The sequence below is a fragment of the Notothenia rossii genome (genome assembly GCF_949606895.1).
Source record: "Notothenia rossii genome assembly, chromosome: 1".
Taxonomy (NCBI): Eukaryota; Metazoa; Chordata; class Actinopteri; order Perciformes; family Nototheniidae; genus Notothenia; species Notothenia rossii.
The window spans coordinates 27,275,912-27,300,618 of NC_136912.1; the positions used below are offsets into that span (position 1 = coordinate 27,275,912).

At 38.6% G+C, this 24,707-nt stretch overlaps 2 protein-coding genes across 7 annotated transcripts; one reads left to right on the forward strand and one right to left on the reverse strand.

The window, feature by feature from the left end:
* Positions 1-2,444: 2,444 nt before the first annotated feature.
* Positions 2,445-20,975, reverse strand: shoc2 (SHOC2 leucine rich repeat scaffold protein). Of its 4 annotated transcripts, none has more exons than XM_079664685.1 (9): positions 20,863-20,975; positions 11,515-12,588; positions 10,862-10,999; positions 10,622-10,752; positions 10,068-10,256; positions 9,169-9,291; positions 8,580-8,717; positions 7,928-8,045; positions 2,445-6,931 (listed from the first exon to the last, which is right to left on the reverse strand). In XM_079664685.1, the coding sequence occupies exons 2-9, from the start codon at positions 12,215-12,217 to the stop codon at positions 6,723-6,725; spliced, it is 1,749 nt and encodes a 582-aa protein (XP_079520811.1). In that variant the 5' UTR covers positions 12,218-12,588; positions 20,863-20,975; the 3' UTR covers positions 2,445-6,722. The 4 variants fall into 4 exon arrangements, with proteins under 4 accessions (XP_079520811.1, XP_079520814.1, XP_079520813.1 ...); XM_079664688.1 differs by lacking the exon at positions 20,863-20,975 and adding an exon at positions 20,730-20,851; XM_079664687.1 differs by lacking the exon at positions 20,863-20,975 and adding an exon at positions 20,399-20,532.
* On the forward strand, positions 20,462-24,707 carry bbip1 (BBSome interacting protein 1). 3 transcript variants are annotated; one of them, XM_079664745.1, is made up of 4 exons: positions 20,466-20,600; positions 22,169-22,275; positions 23,271-23,335; positions 23,948-24,707. In XM_079664745.1, exons 3-4 carry the CDS (start codon positions 23,290-23,292, stop codon positions 24,103-24,105), a joined length of 204 nt encoding a protein of 67 aa, XP_079520871.1. In that variant the 5' UTR covers positions 20,466-20,600; positions 22,169-22,275; positions 23,271-23,289; the 3' UTR covers positions 24,106-24,707. The 3 variants fall into 3 exon arrangements, with proteins under 3 accessions (XP_079520872.1, XP_079520871.1, XP_079520873.1); XM_079664746.1 differs by lacking the exon at positions 22,169-22,275 and having other exon boundaries at positions 20,462-20,600; XM_079664747.1 differs by lacking the exons at positions 20,466-20,600; positions 22,169-22,275 and adding an exon at positions 22,317-22,503.

The window sequence follows — 24,707 nt, forward strand, 5'->3', positions numbered from 1 at the left end:
TGCCGTGCACTGCATCAAAGTGCACTCGTGTTCTGTAATGACATTGAATCAAATGTTTCTGTCCACATTGGTGTCCTGTCACAGTCCAACCTAATACATTTGCAACATTTCTAAAGAAGATTTATTCGTGACTACTGCAGGTGTTACTGCTGCTCGCTCTGTTTGTAGAGGAAGAATTTTCACAATCTGAGATTCAGACCAGAGGGATGCGCTTACTTCTGTTTGGTTCTATTTCTTAAAAGCATGTTAGCTTCAAATAATGAAGTATTACATTACTTTTAAATATATTTATGAGTCTTTGATGTTACATTTACTCTGATGTTTTTGTTCAATCTCTTTTCAATATTCAATATGCTGTCGTGCTGTAAGTATAAAGTTGAATAATATGAAGAAAAGACTCAGCTTTTTAGATGTTGAGTGCAATTTCTACTTCCACTTTGGAAACTCTTCACTTAACAGGTCCTTTCTTTCCAAATAACTTGCAAGATGTTTCCTGGAAAAAGATACTGGTAAGTCATTTGTTGTTTATTATACACAAAATAAGGATGTGTTCAGTTGAGACTATACCACACATTTATTTATACATTTATATTTTCCAATGAACTGTCAATAAATACTAGTTTTCTTTGTCAATTGATTATGGAGTTTTTCCTTTCAATGAAATTCATATTTTTCCTATAATTCGTCATTCTAGGAAACTTGGGACATAATAATAAAAATAAAACCAGTAAAATAACGCCTAAACTATAACTCTTATAAGAATAGCCCAGTGTATATCATATCATATTATATATCTCTGGGGGTTACTGTCATGTTGTTATTTAAAACATTGTATAATGACTTTTTTACTTTACATTTTGAGTTGTATGAATAGCTTTACACAATAATGTGTAATATCTACAATAGGGTGAGATGTAGATATTGTTTAAAGTGCTGTGCGTGCGTGCGTGTGTGTGTGCGCGCGTGCGTGCGTGTGTGCGTGTAAGAGCGTGACTGACCCCGTTCTCTCCGACTGATATATGGACTTTTAATAATAAATAAATCTGTATTTGACATGCATTAACACTTGGCATGCAATAATAGACTAATGGAGCATTTGGACAAAAGCTATGCGTGAATGTGTGAGGCTTTTAACGGGGACTGACTGTGAATATGCAAAGCACCCACAGTGTTAATTTAATCGTCTTGATAATCCCGTTTTTCCAGGCTGTGGAGAGAGCCGAGCCTGCTCACTGTTTTGGGGTAAACAGCACTTTGTCGTGGCGCTGTCGGTGCATGAGGGCGAAGACGAAGCGCAAGGATACAGTGACACCTGTCGTCTCTTGCAAGAGCCTCCCGGTACTAGAAGGATAAAACAACACTCTTGACATGTATAGCTATGACAATTGAAAGGACAAAGAATTTGAGGTTAGTGCGCTCAGGTTTCTTTTTTTTTTTTTATAACTCACCTACCTTTCTTTTACACAAGATTTTGCTTAGATAGAGCCCCTTTGGGGACAAGGGCGGGAAAACAGGTGGGGAGATAAATCCGCAACTGCACACAGTTTAATAAGGACACCATTTAAAATGTTAGACTTTATTTGCCTGACAAATGTTTCTTCCGATGGTTGTGTTATAATGTTCATTTAGAGTCTAATATAGTGGGTAAAGCTCTATTAGAGAACGGTACGGCTCAATAATAGTTAGACATTCATTTACCAGCAGGGGGCCGTGTTGCACTGGATCAGAGACACCGGCTCAGCCACTAAAATAAAAACTAACAGAGTAAATATTTAAACTGTGTCCCACTTCTCTTGAAATAATATTTTATATGTGATATAGGAAGATTACAAAGTTAAAACATGGTGTAGAACAGGATTATCGACGGAAAGAGTTACCTGCTCTATGACCAGGTTTGAAAAGAGGAGCAAAAAGTAAAAGTATAGGACAGACCTATTATTGTAGGATTGTTGACCTTTTTTGATTTTATATGAATATGTCTGGGAACATGAAGCAGTTTCTTTTTTTGAAAAGTCTAATTTGTTTTCAAGAGCTTCCGTATATGTAAACTAGTGTCTCCAAATCAATGCAGCATTGTAATACTACACTGACATCCTTTTTATTGGATTTTTGTTTTTCTTTAGGATAATTGTCAGACTCAATCTTACATTTATCGTTTGTACGTTTTTCTTTATACTTTGAAATAATTGTTTCTCCACTGGAGATGTAAGGACAGCTAACTAAGAATTGAAACTGTGAATCTATCCTCTGAGGTTTATCACAAAAAGCTTTGAAGATGTTTTTTGTATGGGTCAAAAGGCTTTCTAAAAGGGAAAAATCAAAAGCACTCAAATCCATTCGTGATCAAATCCTTATACTTTTAAATAAAATATCTACCTAATATCTGTCAAAATATAAATGTTGCTTTGTTCTCTTTTTATCGAAATTAATAAACAGACGCATCATAAATTTGTAAATATTTATCGGTTTATTACAGTTAAAAAGATGTATGTACATACAGAACATCACCAAACATGGTAATTTTCACTCATTTGCAAAGTAGCACTCTGCAATAGTTGGTTTCAGGATAACTGTCTTACAATGGGGCGGCATTGATAGAGTTTGTCATTTACAACCAAGCACACAATGTTCCTCTTTTTCATTTGCCAAATAATACTTGTATAGGCGTAAAACCAAAATAAAACAACAAAAGGATGCTAAGTAAAGCAAATTGTGGTTGAATTGCTAGTCCAAATCGAAATTCCTGCTGCCAACACGCAACTTTGTATGTACACAGGTAGAAACACCTCAGACTGGATCTTGGTCGCTGCGGTTAGCAATGAAGACTCACATAGAGGTAGTCATGTCTGCATCTGCTCGTCCAGTCAAGAGACAACTGACACAAAACCTTTGCTTTCAACATCTGTTCAATCTGTAGACCCAGATCCCTTTACTGACATTAAAGAAAGAAAAGAAGAAAATAGATTATTTTTCTTTGTAGTTTAAATCAAATTGTCATCAAAGTTTTGCTTGGTGCGCATAAGGCGGTCAAGCAAAAGTATGGAGATACAATAGAGAGGGTACTGGCGGCTTCCCATTAAAAAGGGCCTTTCCACCAAAAGTGACTTGGTTTAATTACAAAAAGCAGATGTTTATTTAGTAATGTGTAGTAACTTTTACTTCCCTTGATCTTTATTACTCAAACCTGATATGACTTGCTAGGAAAACATAAATCCTGTTAACTTCTGGTGAAAAAGTCTACCTTTTGCAGAATAATTGCAAGCCAGTTTTGGTGGAATTCCTCTTGAATGCCAAAGACAAGTGAGACGCAAGCTAATGCAAACTCACTGCATAATGGCATTATCTTCCATTGCAATGTCTCTTTGTAAAACTCTCATCACATTAAACATTTTGTAGTCTACCGTAATTTCAGATTACTGTACAGAGTAAAAGGAAAAAAACAAGACAGAAAGAAAGACCCAAATGTACATTGTAACGACCAGTTGCTTGTTATCAAGTACAGTCAGCGGCCATAGACACAAGGAATAGCCAAACGAACACATAAAAAGGACCATTAAGGCTGCTTGTCAATGTAGATTAAGTAGGATAAGAATTGCCACACAATGCTTCGATACCCTTTGCAATATACAAAAAGGGAGCATTTGCAGATACACCAAATAGCCACTAAATCCAAGTCCTATATGCAAAAAACGCCCGATTCTGACCCAGACAAATGTGTTCAACATGCTTGTTTCCTGTACAAAATAACCAGGCAAAAAAAGGACATGTTGTATGATCCCGAATAAAAAGCAAAATGAGAGAAATTACTTTGATCTGCGATGCTTTCCATGGCCTAAAAATCACAGACGATAGAAAAATAAACACCAATTATACTCCAAATATTTTGGATGCACCAGTATGCAATACGTTGTCATAATTTTTGATATAACAAGTCAAAACTGAAACTGAATGTGCTAGTCGGTGATCTCCGTCTCCTACACAGCACATTAAAACTACATTCCAGGATCTGATAAATGTTCTCCGGTTCATTAGCCTAGTTCAGTTTGTGCCCCCACCTCCCATCATCCTTTGCATCTTCATACACATGCAGGCCACCTCAACCTTGCAAAATGGCACATGATAAAAACGCAAAAACCACAGACTGAATGTAAAAATGGGTCACAGCACTCTCGCTGCATACCTAATGCACGTCTCACTTTTGAGTACACGTTGAAGGCATTTTTCACACAATTGTTTACAGCTAAAAGTAAATACACAAAAAAAACAACTTCCAAAGCTTTTATAGAAAACCCAGGAACGCAATGCCTCCGGTGTGTTGTTGAGCGTGAACACAGAAAGCCCTTTTTACAATTTGTTGTTGTCTTTTCCGACAGTCTTGTACTGTAACTGCGTATAGCTCAAATATGCACCTTGTTGTGCCGTATCATCGTTGTTTCCGAACGATTTGATCTGTGAGAAAAGCCACCGGGCCTGACACCAAATCAAAACGGTCAGTGGATTTGTGCCTCGTCAGGTTTGTATCAGTTTTTGGAGTGGACCGCTCCCCGCCTCCTGCCCCCCCGTGTTGTACAGCATATGTTTCAGTCCACGAAAGCAGCAACAGATTCTGCTGGTAAATCAGAAGCAGCGGCACATCACTCCCCACCCTAGAGGAGACGAGCCAAAGCCAAGTAAAACACACCAAGCTGCTGCAAAAAGTAGACCCACACGTTTCAATACAAAACAGAATCATGATTGAATATAGAGCAGGGATGCAACACGTTTTCATAAAGAAAAAAAAGTTTGGTTTGATTACCTTTTGTTGGGATTTTTAATGTACAGTCACTTGAAATAATACTAACTAAATACACATTTCATCATTTAGAAAAAAGAACACACTCAATGCAAATTGATTTCAAATAAACAATGCTGATCTGAACTGCAGTAAGCCTTCACTTGCAATGGAGAAAGCAGGATATGGGAATCTTAAAACATCTCATAGCCACACAGACCCTTTTAAGATTGACAGGATACAACTTCCCCAAAGAAAGTTACTAGTATATTCTGAGCCCGCCAAACTCAACATTTATGTTCAATTGATACAAATTTACATGATAAACCGTTTAAAACAGATAAAATACTTTATGAAACAAAATGCCCCCATTCAAAATAACCAATGAGAGGCTACTGTGTGTTTTTTTTTTTTTTTTAATATAGAGGATGCCAATGTCTTTTTAAAAAAGTGCATAAGAGCAGCAGCATTGCTGGGACAGTGTGGGACAAAAGAAGATATTTAAGAAAAAAATATATATAATTACATAAGGAATCTAAATCAAGGGAACATTTTCCATCATGTAATTAAGATTTGTATGCGACCCTGTCAAAAACAAAAAAATACTGAGGAATTAAGGATATTACCAATAGGAAGTGTTACCTGTCAATGATTTATTATCAAACTGTTTTGAAGCTCTGATACACTCGCCACAGCGCAAGACACCAAGATAAGGTCTTTTTCAAAATGCTTAAATGTGTGTCAATGATCAATTGAATGATAGCTATGCAGCCCAACACTGAAGATAATATCAAACCAGTAAACAGAACTAAAATTGCACTCAAGGCAACAACCAGGATTTGTATACATGTATAAAACATCTCGTCATTTATCCCATCACCTCTGTAGGTTTGACTTTTTTCCAAATAACTTTTTGTCACAAAAGCAATATTGATGGGGGTCACCACCCGCACGGGAGAAAAGTCCATCTTGCTTCTTTTTTATGATTGGCATTTCTCATATGTATACGTTACTAGCTTAATGTTTAACAACTGCTGCTGTTATTTGTTAAAAAGATCTCCAATTACCCTATTTGACTAATTTTATCATTTGCTTTAACAGATTGATTCTACAGCAAAAAACGCAAATCAAAAAAAAGTTAAACTAACTTAAAAACAGCAGTAATAAAAAATGAATTATTGAAATAATTTATATCTTTGTATTCTCATGGACAATTGTGTCTAGAAATGAACCACTGGATCACTCTAAACATAGGCACAGTTTTTGAAAATAACAAAAACAGGTAAAAAAAAAATACAAAAAGATATTATAAACATGCCATCATTAGACCTTTGTTCTCTGTGGTCAAGAAGCCGTTAACATAAGTTATCTGGAGCGAAGGTGATGTAAAAAAAAGTGAATATCAAAAGAAAATATAACAAGATGACAACGTTAAAATTACAGCAGCAGCAGTAAATGTTCCAAAGACTTTTTTTGTTTGTTTTTGCATACAATTGTATCCTTGCTCACATAATAGATGCGTGTAATTACTGTAAATACATTGGCAATGGGAGCACGGTTTATATGGTTAAAAGATTTGCCACTTAGCTCACAGTTACTCAATATATATAACTTTATATATCTTCAGTTTTGGCAAAGAGATGGAACCTTTTCCTCTGATAGGGAATGAAACATGAGCAGGGGTGGCCGGGGTCCGAAAATGACCGTGATAAACTCTGGAGTAAAACAGAAGTCAAGTCTCAGACGATTCGCCCCGTTCCTGCCCGAGGATGGTGAAAGAAACATCAGCTTGTTCTCCCTCTTCCTCCATGTGTTCGCCCCCGACATTGATTGTGGCGAGTCGGTTTTCTTTACAGTGTATGATACACTTAATGGGGGCGGGCAGGCGAGAGGGTGCAGAGCAAGTGGAGGGTTTGGAGTTAAGTAGGACTGGGAGTGAGCTGCTTTCGGCTCAGACCATGGCACGGTACGGTCCCTGCATCTTGAGGAACTGGATGATGAAGGAGGGGCCCCCTGCGACAATCTGGGGCGGCAGGTGGCTGAGGGGACAGTTCTCGATGCTCATGATGGACAGCTTGCTGCAGAGGGCCAGCTCGAACGGGAGGCTGCGCAGGTTGGGGTTGTCGTTGAGGTACAGCTCCTCCAGGTTCTCCAGTGTACCTGAGGACAGACGTGACCGTTAGAGGAGGCATGAACCGAAGCTGGTGCTGTCATCAAGGGAGGCGGGTCTGAGAGCCTCGAAAATAATCGTGATTATGATGTGTGCCATAATCGCACAGCCCTAATTCAGATGCATTTGCTTCCACTGGAATCCAGTCTGAAAACTCTAAAAATACACCCACCGTCAGCTACTTTCTCCACCCGTTTTAATCTTTGGCTAAACTCTTAACCTCAGCGGTCACCAGCCAATCACACGCAGGAAGAGTCAAAGGTGTTAAGCTCTCAAATCCGATTGGTTAAGTTGATATTTTTTCAAGGAAACAAAGTCACACTTTAAATAGGATGAAAAGATAAAACTAATTTATAAAGTTACATTTTAAGAACACGGAAACAACACCATAAAAAGACATAAGTTGTTCTTTACATCTGTGATCTTGTCTATTCTACAGTACTGCAATACTACCTGGTACAAGTCAACAGCTTTAAAATCAAAACTGCTCCACCTGTTAAAAATCTGCTCAAAGATTGTTGGTCACCCCTGTCAGAGACTCTATGACTCCGCCTATCAAAATAACCTGGTGAGGCTGTCCAACAACATCCTCTGTGACCCAAACCATGTTCTGAACAGTGAATATGATCTTCTACCATCTAATCGGAGATACAGGATCCCACGATTCAATAAGGTCAGACTGAAGCACTCCTTTGTGCATCAGTCAATCCTCACAGTAAATACAGAGCTAAATCCCAGATCGAATGCACGCTAAAGGGTCATGAAAAGGTTTTCTCTCAGTGATTGTGATATTTTGTTAAATGTTCGTTGTTTGTGTTTCATGTATTGTGTCTATGTGTCTATGTGGGTGTTGGACATGGAGCTGCTGTGATGCAAGTCAAATTTCAGACTTGATCTGACCAATAAAGTGTTATCGTACCGTAACCCTTTACTAAGAGACACTAGTTTCGCATCGTCAGCGAAGAATACTCAGTTGACGTACTTACCTATTTCCTCTGGGAGGTGTTGCAGCAGGTTCTCCCCCAAACCCAGATGAGTAAGGTTGGTGAGGTGGCCGATGCCTCTGGGTAACGTGGTCAGCTGATTATTTGTCAACACCAATTTCTAATGAGAGAGAAAGAGCAATGTTTATAATGTGCTCTAAAAGATGGTTGAATTAGAATGACATAGCATACACCCTTTATCACCCAGTTATATTGTCTGCTGTCATCACACAACTGATTATCTGATAACCTGTTCCTTAATACAAAACTGTCCTACATATAGCCAATGATAAGGCTCTAAATGTTTACGTTTATTCTTATGATTGATTGTTCCTCAGTTTGATATTTCAACACAATAAACAAAGATTGAGTATTGTTTGAACTGTGTAAATACCAAAAGTGTTTTTGCTTCTTATGGTACTCATTAGTTCCTGGTTCTAATAAGCCATATTTATTTAAAGCAATTCAACAGCCATACTATAGGAATGCATCACCATCTCCTGCAGTGTGTTTTATTACAGCAGGATTTGCCAAAATCAGATTTTTTACAAAATGTTCCTATATAAACAAATACAAACCTATACAGCAACAATCTGCAACAAACAATAAAGAGCTTCAGGTATAATGGAGAAAAGTGCATTTTAGGAAAACATACCTGTATATCTTTAAGATAAGCAATTTCATTGGGTAGAGATTCCAACTTGTTTTCCTCCAAGTCGAGCTCCCGCAGCTTTCTCAAATTCCCAATACCATGTGGTAACTTCTTGAGAAGATTATTGGACAATATTAACACCTGTGAAAACAATGACAAGTTGATATACAACAAGAAACAGGGGAGATTGCTTCACTGTTTCAGTAAAAACATGTCAAACAACACATGAAGACATTTGGATATTTGTGTTAATAATAACTGAAACATCTTGTGAAAAAAGGTTTGTTTGACTTTTTAGCCTGTACTTAGGTTACTTCAGTATTGAGGAAATTGGCATGTGCAGTACTTTTCAACCAAACCCAAAACGTAATACCATGAGTAAGAGTTGCTTAGTAAAGCCCTTTGGCCCTTTTGCTATCCATATATGTCAAACAAGGCAAAAATGCCTCAACGATTTACTCATAAGATAAGGGCTGTAATGTCTGGACATATTGGCTCCAACACTTCTATTCATAAAGGATACTCTTTGTACTTGATAAACTTACTTGGTATTGCACAAACTCAATTCTGACTGTGTAAATGCAAGACCCACCTCCAGAGAGACTAAACCACAGACGTCCTCTGGGATCTTTGTCAGCTGATTGGTGGCCAGGTTAAGCTCGACCATGCTCGTCCATGTGCCAAAGTCCAACGGCAGCGATGTTAACTGGTTGTCCTGAAAAGATAATGGCATACCTTTATTAGCAAAGGTGGTGTTGTTCAGGCAGCCTTAGTTCTGAACAACACTATCAGCAAACTGGAATTTATGTGATGCAGCTCCATCTAAGGTGTTGTATTATAATATCGGCATATGTAATTAAATAATATTGATGTAGATATTGGCCATCCCTACCTTCTATAATAGGCGTTATAAAAATGTACGCACAACTAAGATCCTTTAAAACAATTAAATAATTACATTGTTAGACCTTGTTCACTTTTATTAAATATTTATATCCACCTTTACTGTGAGGGTTCAGTTTTATTATAAATGTAGCAAAGTCAACGATTCAAAATGCTGAAGACTGTACTGCTACAAGTGGATTATAGATAATTTGTTAAGATTTAAAACCTTGTATATTACCGATGTACTTATCGTTTAAACACAGTGTCGCTCAGGTAGAAGGTCCAATTCATTCTCACGGTCTAGCTTGATTTTTTACTGAAAATATTTAGACAGGTTACAGCATGAAATTCAGAGGTGTCCATAAATTAAAAAAAATAATCATGGCTGAATTTAGCTAATACCGTTTCAGGGTTTCTGGCCCATTGCCTCACTGTCAAGACTTGATGGGACTTGAATAGAACACAGCCATCTTTAGTGTTATTGGAATCACTTGTTTTCCACATTTCAAAAAGTAAAATATCTGAGGTGAAAATAAATATTCTGAATATCATTCAATACTTTTTCGACACTTTTAACTACAGGCAAACATGTATAATCAAATATACCTTCATGTTAAGCTTGCTTAACACTTTGGCCCTGGAGAAAATGCCAAAGGGGATTTTGTTGATGCGGTTGTGCTCCATGTTGAGGGAGTAGATGGTGGAGAACTGGGATGGTCCCCCCACAGGGTACGACTGGAAGCAGTTCCTTGCCAGTGTTAGACTGGTTAGGTTGACCAAACTCGAAAGTAGGCCCTAGCCAAGCACAGCAAGAGACATGACAAACCATAAGAACAGGACTCTAACAATGTAGGCTACGGTCTTTACTTGGAATACATTAGTGGATCTCGGTGATACACAAGAAATGAAGTGGTTAAGCTCTAAACAATGCAAACAGCAGCTCTTTTGGAGACTTCATTTCAGAGAACAGCGCAGAGGGCTCAAGGCATTAACATGTATCTGTTGTTTGTATCTTTGATACTTTTTGACCTGCAAGATCATTGCAGAAAATATTTGATGTTAGTATAATGCAAATTACGACTGCAAGTGATAATTATTATTATCATTTCTTACAATGTTATTTTTATTCAAATCAACATTGTGTATTTGGTTCCACTTACTTCAGGCAACACCGAAATGTTGTTGTTTTCCAGGTTTAGCTCCTCCAGCTCTCGGCATTGGGCTAATGATCTGGGGATCGCTGACAATCTATTGTATCGCAGCCCTAAGCGATTTATGCTTGCAAGGTTGCCTACAACGACAAAAGACACATTACAACATGTATCAAATCTAGTTGGTGCCACAGACAATAACTTTGCTTTTGAGTAATAATTAAGTACTATATACTGTACTAAATGTACCTATAGTCTCTGGTAGGTCCAAGAGCTCATTGTGCTGCAAGTCGAGGTTGGTTATCTGTGTGCAATTCCCGATCTCCTTCGGTAGGTGTTCTAACTGGTTATGTGCCACATCCAGAGTTATGAGATTGCATAGCTCCCCTGCAGAAAGATGTACACAAAATTGGAATCAACTTTATTCAAGATGAAAGTATTTATAGTAACCCACTCTCTGCTGCACTGAGGAAATCTATCTTTGTCCATCCTTTAAAAAGGTCAGATGACTTTTGTGCATAGCTTAAGTAACTAGCATGTTTACCTAGAACTCTATATTAAAATCACAAAAATACAGCACACAAAATACAATGGGCAGCTGGATTCCCCGCTTTAACATTCAGTAAAATATGTGATTTTGAATAGTAAGATATGTTTTTATGTTGGGAGCTGAGGAAGGGTGCTATTGGTGCTTTTTGTTTTTAAAAATATAAGATTTTTAAAATATTCTATCCACACATATCATTTGGGTGGAAATGAACACTGGCTTAATGCCATAAACCCAATGGTATGCAGCTACCATTATTGGATTTCTCATGACCACTAGACTTCAATTGTGTCTTCTTGATTTGCCTACATTTGGGGATTTTCATTCCCGTCTTTAAAACACAGATGTTGCTCACCTATCTCTGCAGGCAGCTGTTTAATCTTGTTCTCCCGAATGCTGAGCATAGTGAGCTTGGAAAGGTTTCGGATGTCCTTCTCCACGGTTGTGATGCGGTTGAAGCGCAGGTACAGCGTGGTCAGAGATGTTAATCGGTAGACGACAGCCGGTATCTCTCTCAGCTTGTTGTGCCGGAGGTCGAGCATTCGAAGCTTCTTAAGGGAGTCCAGGGAGTCAGGCAAACTGGTCAGGGAGTTCTCGCTCAGGGCCAAAGTGACCAGGCCGGACAGGCAACCAACCTCAGCCGGCAGGCTCTGCAGCTTGTTGCTGTATAAGTAGAGTTCAGCCAGCTGCGTCAACTCCTTAATGGAGGTGGGCAGCATGTGAATGGACCGTTTAGATAGGTCCAGTCTCATTGAGTTCTCCTCCCGGCACTTGTTGAGCTCTTTGATCACCTCGGCATTGCTGGACTTCTTGCGTGTACCTGCTGCCGGGTTTGGCCGCTTGATCGTATTGTCAACCGAGAAGGCAACACCCGGTGTTGAGCTGCTGGTGTCCTTCTTTCCATCTTTGGCATCTTTCCCTTTGGTCTTCGTTTCTTTACCACCATCTTTGACTAAGCCGGCTAGAGCCTTGGCCTCTTTTTCCCTTTCTTTCCCAGCTGGACCACCTTTGGGGTCCTTTTCTTTCGAATCTTTTTCTTTGCCTAAAGTACTACTCATGTCGACGTTATCGAGCCTCCTGCAGAGTTGCTCATGGGAGTCTCTCTTATTAGGTTACTTATTCGGGAAAAAAGGGACACATACAGTCAAGTAGGCTTTTAAAGAAAACATCCCTGTACAGGTCCACACATTTATGATTATCCTTGAAATAAATGCCTTGTGATCCAAAGGGTTTTTTGGATGCTTTTGAAACTTTGTTCCTATGTTAAAATTCCAGGGGAGAAAAGATCCTTTGAAGTAGCAGGACTGTGGCACCCATGGGCCACATGCTTAAGTGTTCGAACTGCATACAATCCCAGGACCTTGGATACAAGTTATTTCGGGCTGCAAAGGTCATCAAGGTTTTTTTTTTTCAATCCTTCGAAGGTTTGCTGTTAGGGAAAAAGAAAAAGAAAATATGATCATTTTCACACGTTCAGATCAGAGTGTGCTTCTACTGCCGTAAAGTGAGGGGACATTGGGAAATGTCTATATCCAGGGGTGCACATAACTGGTACGCAGGTACGCATGCGCGGCATGCATATTGTCTGATATATATATTAGAGATGTCCCGATCCGATCACGTGATCGGAGCCGATTACGTGATTTTCAAAAGATCGGAATCGGGGATCAGGATTTTTTATTTTTATTTATTAATGTTACAAAACAAAAATGACCATGTTCAAGTCTTAAAGTCATCCTGAGGCCTTAGTTTTGGTTTCAAATTACACAACATAATGTACAGTGGGGCAAAAAAGTATTTATTCAGCCACCAATTGTGCAAGTTCTCCCACTTAAAAAGATCAGAGAGGCCTATAATTTTCATCCTAGGTATACCTCAACTATAAGAGACAAAATGAGAAAAAGAAAATCCAGAAAATCACTGTCTGATTTTTAAATAATTTATTTGCAAATTATGGTGGAAAATAAGTATTTGGTCACCTCCAAACAAACAAGATTTCTGGCTCTCACAGACCTGTAACTTCTTCTTTAAGAGCCTCCTCTGTCCTCCACTTGTTAACTGTATTAATGGCACCTGTTTGAACTCGTTATCAGTATAAAAGACACCTGTCCACAACCTCAAACAGTCACACTCCAAACTCCACTATGGCCAAGACCAAAGAGCTGTCAAAGGACACCAGAAACAAAATTGTAGACCTGCACCAGGCTGGGAAGACTGAATCTGCAATAGGTAAGCAGCTTGGTGTGAAGAAATCAACTGTGGGAGCAATTATTAGAAAATGGAAGACATACAAGACCACTGATCATCTCCCTCGATCTGGGGCTCCACGCAAGATCTCATCCCGTGGGGTCAAAATGATCACAAGAACGGTGAGCAAAAATCCCAGAACCACACGGGGGGACCTAGTCAATGACCTGCAGAGAGCTGGGACCAAAGTAACAAAGGCTACCATCAGTAACACACTACGCCACCAGGGACTCAAATCCTGCAGTGCCAGACGTGTCCCCCTGCTTAAGCCAGTACATGTCCAGGCCCGTCTGCAGTTTGCTCGAGAGCATTTAGATGATCCAGAAGAGGATTGGGAGAATGTCATATGGTCAGATGAAACCAAAATAGAACTTTTTGGTAAAAACTCAACTAGACGTGTTTGGAGGAGAAAGAACGCTGAGTTGCATCCAAAGAACACCATACCTGCTGTGAAACATGGGGGTGGAAACATCATGCTTTGGGGCTATTTTTCTGCAAAGGGACCAGGACGACTGATCCGTGTAAAGGAAAGAATGAATGGGGCCATGTATCGTGAAATTTTGAGGGACAACCTCCTTCCATCAGCAAGGGCATTGAAGATGAAACGTGGCTGGGTCTTTCAGCATTACAATGATCCCAAACACACCGCCCGGGCAACGAAAGAGTGGCTTCGTAAGAAGCATTTCAAGGTCCTGGAGTGGCCTAGCCAGTCTCCAGATCTCAACCCCATAGAAAATCTTTGGAGGGAGTTGAAAGTCTGTGTTGCCCAGCGACAGCCCCGAAACATCACTGCTCTAGAGGAGATCTGCATGGAGGAATGGGCCAAAATACCAGCAACAGTGTGTGAAAACCTTGTGAAGACTTACAGAAAACGTTTGACCTCTGTCATTGCCAACTAAGGGTATATAACAAAGTATTGAGATGAACTTTTGTTATTGACCAAATACTTATTTTCCACCATAATTTGCAAATAAATTCTTTAAAAATCAGACAGTGATTTTCTGGATTTTTTTTTTTCATAAAAAAAATAACCTTAAGGGACAACTTGAATGCTTTTTTTCTCTTAATGCATTGCATAAAGATCGGGAAAAATCGGTATCGGCAAATTGTCAAAATCCAATAATCGGAAGCAAAAAAAGGTTATCGGGACATCCCCAATATATATATATGTATTAGGGCTGGGACTCGATTAAAAAAATTAATCTAATTAATTACAGGCTTTGTTATTAATTAATCGCAATTAATCGCATTTTTAATCACATGTAAATATTTGACCTGAGAACAGTGGATTTATAACACATGGATTTTAGTATACCATTGAATAATGACTGAATACATAAGCTTAAGCAACAAAACATTGTTTATTTTTTTCAAGGTGGTTCTTAACCAAGACAAACAAAAAAAGTGCAATTTTTGCCATAAAGTGTAGCAATAGCATATTTAGGAATATAGTACATTTCAGAGATTCAGGTAGCCTATAGGTAGGTAGACCTTCTGTAAACTATAACACTTTGTTTTTTAAGTATAACACAATACTTTCAAGTACATTCAGAACATTGGAAACCCTGACTATTAGAAAACATCTCTCTGTTGCTTCAGAGGCCATAACAGACTTTGTTGATTTACCAACAGTTGATTTAAAAAATCGAATCAATTTCAGTCCAACTCTCTCAATAACCTTGGCCAAAACAATAAACAGTTCAACATAAAGTGCCAGTTGCACCAACAACATAATAAATAGTTCAACATAAAGTGTACTGTACCATTTAAAATAAAAAAGTGCCAGTGATTGACCTCAATCCCTCCTATTCTTCCAATATCCTGATGAAAAATAAAATCTCTCTGTTGCATAGGCCACTGTTTGATCAACGCGAATTGGGTGTGGGTCCTTGTACTCCGAGTCGGGCTAACTTCCACGCTAGCTGCTATAGGTTTTGCATTGAGGTGATACTTGAGGCTTGATGTGCTGCGGTGATATGCAAATTCCTTCTTGCATAATTTGCAAACAACCGTGCTCTTATTGACGCTTCCATCCGTCCGTTTTTTTAAAACAAAATGTCCCATCCACGGGGCCAACCAAAGCGGTCTCATCAGCTTGTTCGTTCATGTTTGACTATTGTTCACTGTGGTTTGTTGTTGTTTGAAGTCATGAACGTTAGTTGGTGCTCCAGTATAATCGGTACCCTTGAAACTCATCCAGTGAGAAACGTTCTGCGGTGCAAAAATAAGTGCGATTAAAATGCGTTAATTTTTTTAACGCGTTAATCTTTGTGTAATTAATTAATCTTAATTAACGCGTTAAAGTCCTGGCCCTAATATATATATATATATATATACATATATATACACACACACACACCTGTATCTCTGTTATTGATCCAGCATTTAGAGTGAATATATTTAACACTGCTAAAGATATTTGGAGAAATAAATCACTTCTTGCAGTTGCCCTAAAGCAAGGACCTTTACGGTCATCATTACAGAGTATGAACCTCGTCTGCAGGACCTGAATAAATCATTTTGATTGATGGGATAGTATAGGCCAGGGGTCTGCAACCCCTGGCACGCGTGCCACCGTAACCAGTGGCACACTAGGAATTAGTGGAATAAGTGTGCAAAATATTAACATTTTATGTTAGGGGTCGGCAACCCCTGGCACGCGTGCCACCGTAACCAGTGGCACACTAGGAATTAGTGGAATAAGTGTGCAAAATATTAACATTTTATTTTTCGGATCCTGAACGAGACCGCCGCCAGAGCGCGTCTCCCCCCGTTACCTGCAGAAGGAAGCCATGCACGCAACGCAGCCCCGCTCTCTTTAACTCCAGGTGACTTTCTGCCGCTTTCCTCCGTGGTGCAGTGCTGATCGTTTCACCACGGAGGAAAGCACTTCACAAATTGCAGTACCCATAAGGAGCTGTACAAATGCCGCAGTTTTTGCGTGGCTGTGTCTTTAGTTGAAAGCCCAGAGGCGATCTGCTCATCTCTCATCGAAATAACATGCTACAAAAAGGGCGGACTGGCCATCTGTGTGTTCTGGAGAATCACAGAACGGACGATGGTCCTTATTATTATGCCGTTTAAACTAATTATTTAACTTTGTTTGTTAAATTCGGCATCATGTAAGTTGCGCTGACAGGTCCACACACTGCTTCCCCGCAGCGAGGCTCCCCTCGCCCTCCTGTTGACAGTTCACGCGCATCGAGCTCCGTTAGCACCATGTCAGGGTTTTGGTGGATTTAATCAAGTCTTGGATTGCAGAGTATGAATGTCCTCTTGCTATTTTCAGTTGATAAATACATGTGTAAAGTTTGGGAAGCCAGGAGGAAAGCTTTCGCAATCACCTTCTCCTCTCCGTTCCTCCAAACCCCTCCCTGAAAATATTGAGTGACAGGCTGATAGTAACCTAATAGAAACATTATTATTCACTTAATCAGTGATTGAGATATGATTAAGCTAACTTAATCTCATACATTCATGGGATTTACGTAACAGTAAGACAGAGAATAAGTACGCACCCACATGCAGTATTTTTGTTTTTATATGCTGTTGTAAATACTCCTGTTGTCTGCTGTGTTCAGACTCAAGTCATGTTAGTGATGCCACATTCAGGACATTCAGTGTCCTTTTGTTAACAGAAGACAGTTGCTAGAAGCTGCAGAAGCATTAGTTTTTAGTTTTTGAGGATGGAACAATTTCCCACACAGATATAGGGAGGCTAGAGCTATACAATTGGTTTATTTAGGTTTATAATTTAATGTCAAGACATTTATGTTATTGATTTCTGACGCACTTTCTAAATAATAAAAAGGGAGTTCATATTTATCTTACTGCATGTATTCATTGATGAAAAATAAGCCATGTGCAGTAATATAGAAAATTGAGGATGCAACGCATTGGTATGCATCGTGATATCGAATCGTTGACAGGATAATCGTAATCGAATCGTGAGACCAGTGCAGATGCACAGCCCTACCATAGACTGTATAAAACATGGATGCTGTGAAACTCAAAATAGCCTTGTTTTCCTTTTGAAATGGGCGATTTATAAAAAAGTCAGTGTGATAATTTGGGGAAAAAACAGAATGATATTCACCCGGGAAGCATTCAAAAGGTGTTCCGCTTTAAAAATGGGCACTGCTGGCGATCACAAACACGTAAGCCAGTAATGCATGCAGTGAACAAAAAAAACATAGGCAATTCCCTCATTTTGCGCATTTTTCTGCAACATTTTGCAGGTTAACCACACATCTGAAGAACTGCTGTTAGTTGAAAACGTTTTCATGCTGGAAAGAAAGTCTGAAACACAACCTATCCACGCCTTCCTGCCACAACCGATCCACACTGACACACTTCTCTAAACAGATATAACTGCTAGAAAAAAGTGAACGATAATATACAAATGTCAATAAACCATCATTTGAATTTATGTTATGTTGTAATGATTATGGTGCGATGTAAGCTGCTTCAAGTGAAAAGAGTAAGTACAATAAAAAAGGTTATGATACCCTCACAATATGCTTCCTTATTCATGAGACAAAAAACCGCAACACTTCAACAGGTTTATTTGGTTGTCAGTACCATGATGTGCCACTCCAAACAAATCTGTTGAACGTACAGAGCATAACCTCACACCAACTTACTCCTGCTAAACAAACATGGCCGAGAGGGTGTTGACATTACTGTAAGCCGACAGCCCCACCTAAACATGCATTCGGCCATCCACTATAAAGCATGAAACATAATAGTCACACTGAATATTTACATTTAAGAGACATACAGACCACATTCTCTACTTGTTGTATCTTTGCATGACAGACTGAGCCATAATGTCTTCTCTATTGCTACTTTGTCTAAAGCTGTCTTGCACTAGTAAAAGCAAAAGCCATGGTAAAAAAGAAAGGCAGTTTTGGCTCAGGACCAGAGCTAAGTGAAAAGGTTAGTACTGCCAGAGAAATCTTTAGAAGTGGCCTTCAAAGCATGAAGTCTCCACAACAACAGGTCATATGACCTTTTGGGTAAAATAAATATTGGGTCAATAGCAGCCCCCTAACATGATAGAATGTTTGACAGTGTGTTCTGTACATAAGAAAGGTATCTGCTGTTCTTTTAGACCATCATAAATAAAAGGGTAAAAAAGCAACAGTGATTGTAATAGGCATAACTGTGCACAAAATAAGTATTACAATTACATGAAAATATCCAGGCCAGCGCAACTGCAAGAGACATCTCAGTCTAACTGTGCCAGCAACTTCCTTTTATGGTTATACTCCCTGGTCGGTTTATAACAAACCACATGTAAACTTGTGATTGCATATAGATGTATCCCTGCATCTAAAAGACTTGATGTTTTCTGCTTGCACCGAATGAAGACCAAACAAGATCAGAGGAAAAGTTGGCAATCCCATAGAGCAAATTCATTTCAGCTCATTAAAAGAAAATATATAAACCAAACCAGGCATGCTCATGGTTGGATTTTTCAAATGTACGCAGGAGTTTCGGCAAAACACAGTGGTTTAATACCAATAGCGATAGCTGTTATTTAAAAAAGGGGGTTCGGGATGTAATGTGCAGTCCGAGCATTAAGTAAAGTGTCTTTTATTTTAAAAACTCAACTATTTTTGGATGCTCTAAATCAATTTCCAATCTTTACATTGGCCTTAACAACTGTCTAGTATCCAGATGTGGGGGACTTATTTAAATATGCCCTTGTGGCATATGTTGGCCAAAAGCATTGGAAAATTTCAATTTAACATAGCAATTTCTCACGGACCAAACCTGCAAGCAGCATAGGGGTCCCCGTTATTCAATATCACTCATTCAGTAGATATACATATTAGGTCACACATGTACACAGCTTTGGATCAAAGCTAACGCATGTGCATCAGCAAACACACAACACCACCATAAAGTGCCACTACATATTTCATAGCACTTGCAAACCACATCGAGACTCATGAAGTTTCCATTAGGAACTGACAATGCCAGAGCATTTAGGCCTTGGCAGAACAGTTTGCTGTTCTCATGCTTTTGTTTGCTCCTTTTAATGCCTTTTGATTAAATAAGAAATGCAGCAATCAGAGAATGCAATTAAACAAATGTAACGAATGAAGTGCTTTTATATAACAACATGTACTACAGATTTCGATTCAGTATGCGTCTAAAAATCAGCTCCTGTGTTCATGTTGACAGTGTGCTACTACCAAACACAAAAATAACAAATACAAATAAAAGCATGAATAACCCTGCCTGTCAGTGACATGGTTATTTGTGTAATATATGGAAGAAATATCAAACGATGTGATGTGGCAGATATCAGCTACTGCTACTACACAGGACTCCACAGGACGCAGCTAGCCTGATGGCTAACGTACGTGTGCCAATGACAAATCCTTGCAAACTGATAACTGACAAAAACTGTACAGGTCAGGATGTGAAGTCACAGTTAGAGATTCATTATTGTACATAATATGGATAATTACGATAAACCCACTTTGTGTTTTGGCACTGATCATTGGTGTGACGTGAACAGTTGTCATGCTAAACCTTAACCCAACATAAACTAACGTTAGCTAAATAACATCGATAGTCGTTACCCAATATGGGTAGGCTAAACTGTCTAATGTTAACCAAACCAACATTTTAAAGTGTTTGTGAGATAATATCTACAATATAAATATTCATCAAGAAATCTTTAAAAGAGGAAAACATTGTAGCTTAGCCGACTAAAACGACTGACAACAAGGCAGGAAATAAAAGGAGCAAAGCTAAACGTCAACAGCAAAGCAAACGTCAGTTATGCCCAAACGCTAACGTGCTAACGTCAGCTAGCGAGCAGGTTAGCCCAGCAGCTAGCAGCATTTTAGCGAGCGACATTAAGACTCAAACGAGTAAAAGTAACGGCAAAATGTAACATTATAATACCAAGACCCATTGTTACGCAAAAAGCACGTTACAAATGGGTCGGTGATTTGCCTGACAAATTAACTCACATCCAGCGGTGAGCTTTTATCCAAGCAAAGCTAGCTGTGTGTAGGCCCGAGCATAGCGGCTGTCGGACCGACCCGTCCGCCGTGAGTCTGACCGAGAGAGAAAGGTCTGCTGCGGCCAGCTGAGCGGGCAGAAGACACCCAAAGAGAACAGCCGGTAGAGGCAGGGGGTATTCCATGAGAGCAGCCATTTAAGAAACACAAGGTAAAAACTAACTGTAACATCGTATATACAACCCGTTCCCGTGTTGAATATTAGCTAAAGAAAAAAAGAAAACACTCTGAAAAACAGCGGCCATTCCGAAGCTGAACAAAAGAGTGCGTTCGTACTCACCAGCTCAAAATGACACTTAAACCATAAACACGCCGCAGCGAGAGACTGGAGGGTGTGCTATCCCTGGCATGATGCGAAACCGTGCTGTGGGGCTAAAACGACCACTGTTAATGTGATAATATAACTGTTTTACCTTCAGAGGTGTGACTCCGCCATCCTTGCTGCTTCCTCCTCTTTTCCTACACTGCTGCTCGGCTCCCCTCCCTCCCTTGCCACCAAACTGCGTCATTCGCACGCCTAACCAATGTTATCACGAGACTTTGAAATACAATCAAATATTCCTATAAACATTGACTTCATTTACATAAACATGCTACACAAGTAAAATACTTGTTTGTATGTGTTTTGTAATAAATAATAAAAATTACACTTGTATTCCATTACAACAAGTAAAAACCCCACAATACAAATGGTGTTTAAACATCCCCTACAGGGGGATGATTACTGGAAAGTAATTACATTTACTTGAGTATTTTTATATTCTGCTACTTAATACTTTTATTCCACTATTTCTCAGATGCAAATGTTTTAGTTGTATTCCACTACAACATAGCCATTCAATTAATGATGACACTATTATATCAAAGAGGCTGCTAATCAGCAGTTTGTAAAGTAATATCAGAATCAGAATCGTTTTTATTACCCACTAAGTTTAAATACATTAAATAACGAAACAAGTATAATGTTCTCCACGTTGATCAGATAGAATATCAAAGATATCAACCCTCAATTATTGTCATCCAATATTGCCTTCCTGTATACAATGTATAATATATCTAAGAGCATATTGATGCCTTTACTCTTTTTCTTTTTCCTAAGTGAAGTTTAAATGCAGAACTTTTAGAACAATGCTCTGAACAACTTTGTGTTTGCTATGATTTCCCCAAAGAATCGAAAAATCCAAGTTTATACGAATATTATACAAATAATTCTAATTTGAAAGTAGAACCGCTGGATCCAGAATTTCTCAAATTTCAAACACAAATATTAAATTTAAGCTGCATGTTTACTGGGAGTTTCACTATTCCTTATCATTTGGGTAAATGAATACATCTCGGTTGGCTTCAAAACTAGATGTACTTGTATGTACACACCTTAAACTAATATTTAAGATAATCAGAGAAACTTTCCTCCTTCAGCAGAGGAGTATGAAACCCACATTGTGGAGTTACAATGTTCACATATGCACAATAAAACGGAAACATCCAAGTAAAATAACAACTAGCACATGTATTACATACTTTTCAGCCACTGTGAACTAAAGATATAAAGGAGTAGACAGTAGGCCTACATGTTGTCATCTATAAAACAGTGGAATATAATAATACATGGAAATAAAGCTGTTAATCTCTAACTACATTCACGTCATGGAAGATATTACTACAACAATTATGCAAAACGTTTACATTGGGACATATCGTCCGCTGTTCTGCCTGCAGGTGTCAGTGCAGCGCTGTGCCTGATAAATAAGAGGCGAAGAACGTCACGTGATTCTCACGCAAGCGTTGGCTTGACAACCACCGTAATCTCTTCCTGTTGCTAAAAGGTGGGCTTTTTTTCTTCCAATTTGTTATGATTTAAATGTGTTCACAAACGACACAGTAAATATAAATAGGCCTAGGTGTATTGTCAGCTTTAATAATTGTATTTGACTGGTAGTTTGATAAAAGAAAGATACCGCTACTATAGCTGGGCATATGTTGTGATAGTACGTACTAAAGCTAGCTAGTGTTTTGAGCTAACGTCGGCTGTTATCCTATACTTTACGGTGTCGGTAAGTGTCGGATTTTAACTCGTCGAACAAAATTACGTAACATCGGAACCAAGGTGGAAATTGGGGTCGAATAAAAATATAAATTACAGATAAAATATTGAAACAGCTACGTATCAGAATCAAAATACCTTTATTCGTCCGACAGAGCGAACATTTACTTTGTTACAGCAAAAGTGAAGAGGCAAAATATTAAATAAGAGTCATGCATACAATCTTAAAGATAGCAATTACACAAATTACAATTCACCAAGGTACCCATTTAAAATAAATAGATACATTAGTGTAACATGTACATGTGATGTGATAGCAGCCAGATAATAGCATTGAAAGTAAAAGTATTTGCACGGTTATTACAGATTTTGTTACATTTGTTACATGTTAAATGATTATTATTTCCTACAGGATGGTTAAGTGTTTTCTTTGTCTGAGTTTTACTTTGTTGTATTGCCTTACTGATGTTACTCTGTTTACATATACTGATATTAAACTAGGTAACTGTTGTAACTTATCACTGCGAAATACATTTAAAATGTTATCTCACTATCCTCCGTGTTCTGCATTAAAAAATCCACTAAAGAATACCCAGCAACATTAACAGGTATCCTGATGAACCCAGTGTCACATTTTTAAATGTTTGTCTGCTCTTTTTTAACCAGAGCTGCTTGCATTAGCAGACACTAAGTTCAGTGCCAGTAAAACCTTGGTTTCATTCATGTATGTAAGATAAATCTGGTTACATTTAATAAACTTAAATGTTTACCTTTCAGCAAGCCACAAGAAGACACAATGCCAGAAGTCAAGTCAATATTCAGAGAAGTTCTGCCTAAACAAGGTGGGTACCACAGCAGCTAGCTATTTGGACAGCAGCACTTACAAACAAAAGGCTGTCTGCGAAACTCAATACATGTGAACTGTTTAGAAATGTGCAAAAGCTTGCAAAATTAGTCAGTGATGCTCTGTGCCCGCTCTTTACAGTCTCTCTTACAGCTCAAAACCATTGACATTGTTGCTCTACAAAAAAGTATATAAATGAATTGTAGTTCATGGCGTTAAAAGTGCCATAATTTCTCACAAGTAATTTATGGGCAGACCGACAGATATGTTACATTTCCAGATGTTTTAATGAGTGATGCAAAACTGACCATCAGTGTAAACATTTTATAAAAACATCAGCAAACAATTATGTAATGATTCACAACTGCAAATATCATGTGGTCCTTAAAATACTAAGGGTTGGAGGCTCCTTGAGTGACACAATTTAACTGCAGACCTGTTTGCCAGTGATGCTTTCACATTTGTAATTTATTTAAAAGTTTTTAGGTAGAACTTTTTCACTGCTTCTTTGTGACGGACTACCATCCAGCCAAGTCTTAATATGTTTGCATTCAAGCCAAGATTAGTTGTTGATAATTGATGTTGTGTTCTATTTTGGCAAACTCCACAGGGCAACTTTCCATGGAAGATGTGCCTACCATGGTTTTGTGTAAGCCAAAGCTGCTCCCACTCAAATCAGTCACACTGGAGAAACTGGAGAAGATGCAGATGGAGGCTCAAAAGGCTGTCAAGCTGCAGGAACTGGCAATGAAGGAGCAGAATCAGTAGATGACTGATTGGAGGACTCATAACAACATGAATGGTCAAACTGGCAGGAAGTCCCTTCAGATGGATGGCACAAACCCAGATTTTTACGCACAGCAAGAAAATGTTTTTGTTAGAACAGTCAAAATGTCAAGAAATGTGTGATGTTTGGCTTCACAAGGTAGATAAGCTTAGAAGGGAGTAGCAACCTGAGCTTAAAAGGTCCTTTGCTCTTTGAAGGTCTAAATGTTTTATTGTTGATTGATCTTCTGCATGTCACCGTTAAGGATTACATCTATCGCACTTATTGTAAGTCGCTTTGGATAAATGCAATGTAATGTTATCGCTTGCCAGTGTGGTTGGCTATTAAGACCTGTGCGCTTCATGAGATTTTCCATGTGTATTACTGCATCTGTGATTTGACATTAACAAGAACATCTTCCTTATCGAGTGAATGTAGAGCAGTTTATTTGTCAGATCATAGAATAAAGCTGTAATACTTTATATTGTGTCAATTACAAATACAGCCTTAGGTTGTTGAATAGTGATTTAATGAACAAACAAGGAGCAATATGTGGTACATTTCACTCCCCAGTATAGGTATAAAAATAAACACTGAAACACAA

Coding starts and splice junctions, on each gene's coding strand:
- shoc2 (XM_079664685.1), bottom strand. CDS start 12,217: ATGAGTAGTACTTTAGGCAAAGAAAAAGATTCGAAAGAAAAGGACCCC. Junction 8,718..9,168: donor GTGGTTTAGTCTCTCTGGAG/GTGGGTCTTGCA, acceptor TTGTTTTCACAG/GTGTTAATATTGTCCAATAA. Junction 6,932..7,927: donor ACACCTCCCAGAGGAAATAG/GTAAGTACGTCA, acceptor GTCTGTCCTCAG/GTACACTGGAGAACCTGGAG.
- bbip1 (XM_079664746.1), top strand. CDS start 23,290: ATGCCAGAAGTCAAGTCAATATTCAGAGAAGTTCTGCCTAAACAAG. Junction 23,336..23,947: donor AGAAGTTCTGCCTAAACAAG/GTGGGTACCACA, acceptor CAAACTCCACAG/GGCAACTTTCCATGGAAGAT.